Below are 9,666 nucleotides of genomic sequence, written 5' to 3' on the forward strand. Positions count from 1 at the left end.
TTTTGGTTTTTCGAGACAGGGTTTCTCTGTGTAGCCCTGGCTGTCCTGGAACTCACTCTGTAGACCAGGCTGGCCTCGAACTCAGAAATCCACCTGCCTCTGCCTCCCAAGTGCTGGGATTAAAGGCGTGCGCCACCACCGCCCGGCGTGTGTTTGCTTTTTAAGAGGTTTGTCTTTCCTGACTTCATTGGTAATGTGACTCAAACAATCTGACTCAGTAGAGCAGGCACTGGGACAACAGGATGCCTGAGGTTTGAGGGACTTTATATTCTTACTTAGACACAAGGTCTTGCTACATCATCTAGGCTGGCATAGAACTCAAGATACTTTGCTTCAGCCTCTCAAATAGCTGGGAATACAGGCGTGCGCCATGGCAGGCTTAGAGAAATTTTAAAATACTCTAACCTAATCATTTAAATTTTCTAAAAGACACACTGACTTGGGAGAAAAGGCAGTTAGTTGCCTAGCTATCACAAAGCTCCCAACAGCTGGTCCCACAGGAGCCTGAACCCAAGACCACCAACTGCATCTTTATTATTACAAAGCTTCAGATACTCTGAGCCTTCCTTGGAACACAGCAGGCCAGTGGAAGGCTCAGCAGGGTGAGGGACCCTGGCTCCTAGCCACTGCCTGACCTTGGCTCAAATTTGGTCTAAGCTGGGTCTCTTCAGACTGGACCTCAGGCTTCAGAGCAGTGAGAAGTCCACAAGCAAAGAGACCTTGGGAGTCCCTGATGCCTGAACCCACATATACAAAGCCCAGTCCAGCCTTTTGTTTGAAAAAAAAAAAAAAAGAATAGGGGGAGGGTGGGGGAAGACTGAAAGAAAGAAAGATAAAAAAGAAAACCAACTCCTTTGAACTGGCTCATGTTCCACCTGACAATGAGAACCAGGAACAAAGTGCAGCCAACTCAGGGCAGCTTGAAACAAGTACGGCAACTGCTGGACTCCTGAGAACAGACAGATCGGGTGTATAAATCTCACTTGTTTGGCAAAGCAGGAACCTGAAGGGCAGAGCAGCAGCTATGGGGGACAACCAAAGGCAGAAGATAACATCGTAATGAAGTAACGACCACAATGACCAACATCTTCTGATACTCTTCCTGTACCCCAAGCCTCCTTGTCCTCAGAGTATCACCAAAGGGGGGGGGTTCAGTATACAAGGTGAGATGAGTTTTAAAGGAGCTTCTTGCTGTGGTCTTTTAAAAAGATTTTATGAATGAGTGTTTGCCTGCATGCACGTATATGTACCATGTGTGTGTTTGATGCCCACGAAGGTCAGAAGAATGCTAAGGGTTGGTCTTGTGTACTGTATATTCAGACAGTGATTTTTGTGCCCAGACACCCTGTCTGGTTAAAGATGGCATGGTCAAGCATCTCTGGTCTCAATGTTATATAAAAACTGCTTTTCCTCATCTCTGATTGGTTAATAAAGAGCTGATTGCTCAACACACGACTGGGCAGGCAAGGACAGTCAAGGTGGGACATAGGGTCCCAGGTAGAAAGAGAAGGAAAGGGACAGTATGGAGAGACCAGGAGGATTCATTATGAGGTCATGATGAGAGAGCAGCCATGCGGACACCCATGGAGCAGAACGAGCCAGAGCAGGACGCAGATGGCATGTAACGGGACATTTATCTGGGTATTAACAGCTTAGAGGGTTAGAATAGCTCAGAACCTGCCCAGCAAGTGCCAGCAGCTTATTAATAAAAATACCAGCTTGCTTTGTTTTATTCAGGAGCTATTATGGCTAAAGTAGTTATAGAAACCACTGCAGCTATCTGGAGGCAAAAGGGGGCATGGAACCCCCCAAATACCCCAATAGAAGAGGGTACCGGATCCCCCAGCACTGTAGTTACTGATGATTGTAAACCATCACATAAGGACTAGGAATTGAACCTGAGTCTTCTGGAAGAGCAAAAGGTACTCTTAACCACCAAGCCATCTCTCCAGTCCCATTTAAATTAAAAGAAAAAAAGGCCAGCAAGATGGCTAAGCTAGAAAAGGAGCTTGCTGTTAGGCCTGACCACCTGAGTTTGAGCCTTGCAACCTATATGGTAAAAGACAGAACTGATAGCTGGGCAGTGATGGTGCACGCCTTTAATCCCAGCACTTGGGAGGCAGAGGCAGGCAGATTTCTGAGTTCGAGGCCAGCCTGGTCTACAGAGTGAGTTCCAGGACAGCCAGGACTACACAGAGAAACCCTGTCTCGAAAAAAACCAAAAAAAAAAAAAAAAAAAAGACAGAACTGACCCCCACAAGCTGTCCTCTGACCTCCATGCATTCCACATCAGGGTCATGTCACACAAGCCATCACCATCACCCCCTCCCCATCAAAAACATTAAAAATTAATGTAATTTAAATAGGGCTGAAGAGATGCCTCAGCAGTTAAAAGTACTGGGTTTGCTTCCCAGCATCCTGGTGGCTCACAACTTCCTGTAACTCTAGTTCCAAGGGATCTGATGCCCCCTTCTGGCTGCTGCAAGCGGTGTACACACCCATACACAAAAAAATATAAAAATTACAAACTAAATAAAAAGCTTGACTCCATTACTGCCCCCAGGTCCTTGAACAAATTATTTTCTCTCTCTGAGCCCACCTCCTAGTCTTTACATATTTATTTGTTTTTGTTTGAGACAAGGTCTCAAGAAGTCAAGGCTATGTGGCCAGGGTTAGTTAGTCTTGAACAACCTATCCTCCTGCCTGCAGCTCCTAGGTACTAGGATTAGAGATGTACACCAGTGTACTAACTTCTCTACTCATTTGAACAACAAACAAAACTTGTATTTTTAACTTTCTGCGTAGGAGTATTTGCCTAAATGTATTTAAACATACCACATGTGAGCCCAGTGTCTGCAGAACCCAAAAGTGGGTATCAGATACCTTGGAACTGGAGTTACGAAGGGTTGTGAGCTGCCACATGGGTGCTTTGAACAGAGCCTTTGGCCTCTGCTAGAGCAGCAAGTGCTCTTAACCGCTGAGCCAGCCCTCCAGCCTACTTTGCTCATTTTTGTTTTGCTTTTCCAAGATAGTCACACTATGTAGCCCTGGCTGTCCTGGAACTCACTATGTAGACCAGGCTAGCTGCAAATTCAGCCCACCTCTGCCTCCCAAGCACTGGGATTGAAGGTATGCTCCTTCCACACTGGCCCCACCCCTTTGCTCAGTTTTAAAGAGGTTAAAGTTACCACTTTACAGGATTAAACAGAAGATTAAAACAAGTAATGGCTGTGAAGACCTCCTGGGTGCCTGGCCCTAAGCTGGACCTGCTTGAGTTACTTCCTACAAGCACGTCTAGGAGGTTAGCTGGGGAAAATGGCGAGCTGAGTAGACTTGCTTTCAAAACCCAAAGAGAATGGTTTCAAAACAAATCCTGCAAACTTGGCCTATGTACCTAAGTGCAAAGGACAGCCCAGGCTGAAAGACAAGGAGGTGTAGACTATAAGCCAGAGACAAGTCAGGTTCTGGGGACACAGAGAGCTACAAGGTAACAGGCTACAAGGTAGACAGACAGGCGGGACAGAAGGTTCCTGTGGCTGGAGGGCTCCTACTTCATTCCCTGTGGGTGGGTGGTTCCTTATCTGGGGAGGCCTGCAATGGATGTGCTATCAGAGAACTGTAGCTACTCAACTCCAGGCTTCTCCTTCAGCAGCTCTCTACCCACTGTCAATGACAGAAGTTCCTGTGAGTCCTCACTAGGTGTCACACAGTGTCCTAAGCACTGTTCAACTGTGACCTGACCAACTACAAAGAGGTCAAGCCAGCACTGCAGAACTCCAAAACTTCTTTCTTTTTTCCTCTGTGTAGCCTTGGCTGTCCCAGAACTCACGCTGTAGATCAGGTTGGCCTCAAACTCACAGAGATCCGCCTGCCTCTGCCTCCAGAATGCTGAAATTAAAGGCCCGTGCCACTACACCTGGCTTTTTTTTCTGGTCCAGTGGATTACAGGAGGAAAGATCTCATCAAATAGTCTCCCAGGGTGAAGTTCAAGGAACATTCTAGCGAAGTAGGTGATGGCCTCATGTTGTAGCTGGTAGCAGACGTAAATTGATAAAGGATCTGGGTCCCACTGCTATAGTCCCCAGGGAAATGCTAGATCGATATGATGCATAGACAATCCCGATCCTTCCCTACTACCCCCAGACACCAGCCCTTTCCCAGGTCTCACTCATCCAGAGCCAGCGCCAGCGAGAGAATCACCAGAGTATGCAGAAAGCACACCATGAACGCAGAGGGCCGAATGCAGCGCCCTAAGCATAATGGGTTTGTAGTGAACTTAGGTATCTTGTGGTTGTCTTAGATCCTACCCCCGGTGCCTTCACCCACATCCAAGGCCAACCAAGTCACTGTGCCCTGACTCCATCATTAGGCACCTCCTGGTCAGTGCTACCTTCCCAGTGTTAACCATCACCTCCTGTCAGGGCCCACTGTACCTTCCTGATTGGGCATCCTGTGCCCATATCATGACATCTGTGATTCTAAATCTAGAGTGTCTGCTGTGGGCTGGAAAACTGCACAGTCCTTAGCTTGGCACTAAGCACTCTACAGCAGCGGTTCTCAGGCTGTGGGTCAGGGTCGCATATCAGATATTTACATTAGGATTCACAACAGCAGACAACTGCAGTTATGAAGTAGCAATGAAATAACTTGATGGCTGGGGGTCACCACAGCACGAGAACCCGTAGTAAAGGGTCGTGGCATTAGGAAAGGTGAGAACCGCCCCCCCCTACAGTTTATCAAACCCAACCCTCTGCTCCACCGTCTCCCCACCTCCCACTCCTTGCTCTCCCACACACAGTGAAGTAGCACTCCTGCTGGAGACCCAGGCTCATGGACGGTGCATCCTACTCTACAGCCGGATGCTTCACTCATTCCTCTCACGCTACAAAATCTAAAAATAAAGACTATCTACAATTTCTCAACATTTGCCTTCTGTAGTAAGTATTCTCTGGAGCTAAAAGAACAGCTCAATGGGAACTCGGTGCTTAGCATTGTGATCAGTTCCCAACTCTGTCTCTCTCCCTCCCTCCCTCCCCCCCCCCCTCGCTCCCCCCCTCCCTCCCTCCCTCCCTCCTTCCCTCCCTCCCCTTGACCAAAGCTGGCAGCCACTCAGTACATTGTTCTATATTTCAACTTTCAACTCTTCTGAGTCCATCTGCTGACCACTCACTGTTCCTGGCCCTGAATCTTTCTCCTCAAAGCATCTGTCCTGATGATGTCCACAATTTACTGTCTCTCTCCCCATCAAAACACACCAGGAAGGAAGAGGAATTTTTTTCTCCTGCTTTATTACTCAGGGATACACATGTGAACACAATCTTTGATACTCTGTTGTCACACCTAGGCGTTGCAACAACTTATCTTGATTTTCATCATATTGTTTTGTTTTTCCAGATGGGGTTTCTTGTGCAGCCCTGGCTGTGCTGGAACTCTTCTCTATAGAGATCCACCTGCCTCTGCCTTCCGAGTGCTGAGATTAAAGGTGTGCACCATCACACAGAGCTTTATCTTTGTTTCTTAATTACCCTAATTAGACAGCAAGTTTCTCAAAAGCACAAACCCTGGATTATTCATGTCCATGGCTACTTTAGTGTGCGTGCACCAGTGTTCATGTGTTGGGGTGCAGGATGGGGTCAATCTTGGGTGTTATGACTCTGGAAACCATTCATCTTGGTTTTGTTTACATTTATTTATTTATTTATTTATTTATTTATTTATTTGGTGGGGGGAAGGATGTGTCAGAGAACTTAGCACAAGTTAGCTTGGGTTACGGTGGTCAAACTCCAGTCTTTAGGCTCAGTGGCCATCTCAGCAGTCCTGCATTCTGGGGCTAACTAGTTCAGCTAGGCTGGCTAGCCAACAAGCCTAGAGATTCACCTACCTAGCATGAGGCTTACAAGTGTGAGCTACCACATTTGGCTTTTTAAATGGGGCTGGGACCCAGGTCCTGATGCCTTTAGCACTTCGCCAACCAAGCCATTCCCTCAGCTACTCCACAGGTATTTTCTAAGAGTTGGTATGGTCTAGTCACAGATGTCTTCATACCCCTGCCTCCGCATGTGCCTCTAAACCCGTCTCTTACATTAGTCCTGGCTCTGACCTCGGACAAGCCTGTTTTCCTCCTGGAGCCTCGGTTTCTTCAAATGTAAAACAAAGAGACTACACATAATCTCAAATATCTTTCCTGGCTCCGGCATCTCTTAAAATTTGTAAGAGGTAAAACTTGGCCCAGCCCAGCTCCAGAGACATCACAGGCACTCGGTAAATATTTGATTTCCTTGTTGATTCTCCTGTTACACAGGAATCCGAGGTGTCCGACAACCATGTCTGAACAGAACAAGTAAATTCCAAGTCCCACTTCCTTCTCTGACTTGCCAAGCGACCTTATTCTGTTGTTTGTGACCCAGGAGGGACAAGACACAAGAGGGTGGCTGGAAAATATGAGCTCCATGGGTTCAGTCATAAACCTGTCAACAAGTTACTTCAGGTCCTAAGTCTCCTCAACCAAAAAAAAAAAGTCATACTTCTTATTGTGACTAAGGATATAACTTAGTAGTAGAGTAATCGCCTGACATGTACAAGGCCTCATATTCCATCCTTACCCATCAAAAAACAAACAAAAAGCCGCCATTTTAGTCAGGTGCAGTACACAGGTCTATACAGAGATTGAGAAAATACTTGAGTCCAGAAGTACAGGACTAGCCTAAGCAACTAACGGTGGAATGCTGTCTTAATAAATAATAATGATAATAGCATTTTTTCTCTTGTAGAGGACCAGAGTTCAATACTCAGCACCCAGATGGTATACCCATCAGTAACTCCAGTTCAAGAGGATCTTCTGGTCTCTGCACTCACCAGGCATACATGTGGTACATGTGTGTACATGCAGACATACATATAAAAATGGTTTTTTAATCTAAAAAAAATGAGTTAAAATTAAAGTAAGTTTAGAAGTTTCTGAGGATGGAGCTCAGTGGTAGAACGCTCATCTAGTGGTGTGAGGCCCTGGACTGATCCTCAGCACCACACACTAATCAAGAATTACTAAACTCACGCACAAATTTCTGATAATCAAGGTTCAAAGTTGAGAACCAATAGTGGTTAGAAAAAGTCACCAGGCTGGGTGCAGGGATGCACACCTTTGATCCCATCACTCAGGAGGTACGGGCTGGCAGATCCAGGACAGCCAGGGCTACACAGAAAAACCCTGGCTCAAAAATAAATAAATAAAGTCGCTAGAAATTGATTGAATTGAAGAACTCTAAAAGCCACATCTTTAATTTTTAAAAACAGACTTTATTTATGTGCGTGTGTGTCTGTGTGCATGGGCACCAGGTGTCCAGGTACCTGTGGAGGGCAGAAGACTCTGGAGATGGAGGAATGGGAAACTGAGAAGCAGTTGGGTGTCAGAAACCAGAGGTGCCTCTGCAAGGTTAAGCACGCCCTTAACCTGAGTCATCTCTCTAGCCTCATTGATAAAAAAAAAAAAAAAAAAAAAAAAAAAAAAAAAAAAAAAAAAAAAAAGACTGTATCTCTCATGTAACCCAGGCTGGCCTCAAATTCCCTACATAGCAGAGGATGACCTTGAATTCTGACTCTCTTTCGAATTGGGATTGCAGGCATGCAGCAGGTATAGGCAGTGCTGGGGATGAAAGTCTTTGCTCTGTGCATGCTGGGCAAGCCTTCTACCAACTGAACTACATCCCATTCCCCAACTCAATTTTTAAATATTATTTATTTAGAGACAGAGTCTTTATTCTGTAGTCCAGATTGACCTAGTTAGTACTCTACACGCAGACCAAGCAAGTCTCCTGACTCTATCTAGACTGGGACTAGATGTCAGGTGTACATCACCACCATCGGCCAGAAAAAAATTAAGGGAAGAGACAGAGGCATTTCCGCCCCGTGCTTTCTTTCTCCAGAGCATATTATCACCGATGAGGACAGAAATCCCACGCTCCCATAGTGAGGAAGTGACCCACTGGCGGCCCAGTCCTTGAATTCAGGATGGAGGAAGTGACTGTCCACAGGCCCAAAGCCAGGAAGTGGAGGCACATATTCAGTTCCTCCCCCACCCCTAAAATTCTCCCTTGGCCTCTCTAGAAAGCTTTTTGAAGTCGGCCTTGGAAGACCCAGAAACTGAGCCACTCACACAGGTGGCGGCTGGGAATCAGGCGGCAGAAGGTTCGTGGTGCCGCGGGGCAGGAAGCTGCTGCAAGACGATACGTGAAGGGGTTTACAGGCCCAGCTAACCCAATGCTGCAATTACCTTCATTCAACTCTTCCCCTCAAGGTGCCGAGCTATTATCCCGGTGGTATCAGAGACCAAGAGAAGACTCAACCAGTCCCTAGGAAGACTTAAAACTGTTCTCCACAGGAGGCAGAGGTCTTTGAGCCTCAGGAAGAACGGTCGAATCTCTCCTTATCCACATCATAAACCACACTCATACTCTATTTCTAGGAACCACTCGCTAAAACCCAGGGTCCAATGACACCTTCGAGAACTTTGGGTCTACAGAAAACCCAGAACCTAGGATAACTCGGAATCTCAAGTCCTGAACTCTGGAAGATCCTCTACTTCCCATATTCCAGAATCTCCGACCACAGAGAATCTCAGGTTCCTAGGCTTCCTTAATCAGGAGACTTGCCCCGTCTGCAGATCCGGGGACCCACCTCGCGGGAAGTCGCCCCACGCGCCGACTGCAAGGAGCCCTCAGTCTTAGGACGACCCGCTCCTACTTCCATAGTCCCAAGACCTCCAAGTCCCGGGGGACCATAGTGTTCGATCCTCCCCACCCTGCCAGGCTCTCGCTGAGGATCCCGGACCCAAGAGAAACCAGACAGCCAGAAACCCGAGAGCGGCGGGTAGGACGGAGTGGGCCCTTCTTACCCGCCAGCGCCGCCATGGTCCAGGGCGCGGACAACACAGGAAGGACCACCCGGCAGCAGCACTCAGGTCCGCGCCCGCTTGCGGTCTAGAGAGGTGATCGTCGCTGCCTCTGCAGCGGGAAAGATGCACCGCCTACGGCGCCCGGGGAGGACCAAACCGCACCTGGCACGGGGACCCGCCCCGAAGCCCCGCCCACTCATGTTTCCGCCCCACCCCCGCCTCCCGCGGGTACTCCGCTTCGGCCCTGGCGCCCGCTGCCGAGTGGCGACCTCTAGAGGCGTTCGGGCTGCCCAGAGTGATTCAGTATAGGCGGAGGTCGCAACACAGGAGCCCCTCAGCGCTCAGGATAGCCCAGTTTCCCTTCTACACTCCTTGAAAATGCCTCTGCTCTTTCAGGTGCAGAGAGTGCGTGGGTATCCCAGGTCTTTTGACTTCCAGTTTGTAATCGGCAATGTGAACACGAGGATGCTCCCAGCTAAGAAAAACCACTTTTGCTTGTCAAAGGTAGTATGGAAATGAGTCTCTCTAGAGCAGATTATGGAGGCCAAATAAATACTGTCTACTTTGGGTATCTGGAATATCAAGTCCAGGACTCCCATTCCCTATATAAAATCCCTGGTTGCTCAAGTCTCACAGAAAATGGCATAAACTTTGTCTATAATATATGCATAATCCTCGTTTGCTTTATTTTTTCTTTTGCCACAGCGTCTTGATATGCAACCAGGCTGATACTGAACTTGCCAGCTCTTTGCCTCAGCTTTTTTTTTTTTTTTTTT

General features: G+C 47.6%; 1 protein-coding gene across 1 annotated transcript in view; it reads right to left on the reverse strand.

The window, feature by feature from the left end:
• The window catches only part of Limk2 (LIM domain kinase 2), a 68,109-nt gene extending 59,126 nt beyond the window's left edge, over positions 1-8,983 (reverse strand). The window contains exon 1 of the mRNA XM_028758064.1: positions 8,891-8,983. Coding sequence (XP_028613897.1) covers positions 8,891-8,906 — 16 coding nt within the window. The 5' untranslated portion in view covers positions 8,907-8,983. The remainder of the gene's footprint in view (positions 1-8,890) is intronic.
• Between the last annotated feature and the right edge of the window lie 683 nt (positions 8,984-9,666).

This window comes from Grammomys surdaster, unplaced genomic scaffold (assembly GCF_004785775.1).
Source record: "Grammomys surdaster isolate TR1022 unplaced genomic scaffold, NIH_TR_1.0 126187, whole genome shotgun sequence".
In the NCBI taxonomy this organism is placed as follows: domain Eukaryota; kingdom Metazoa; phylum Chordata; class Mammalia; order Rodentia; family Muridae; genus Grammomys; species Grammomys surdaster.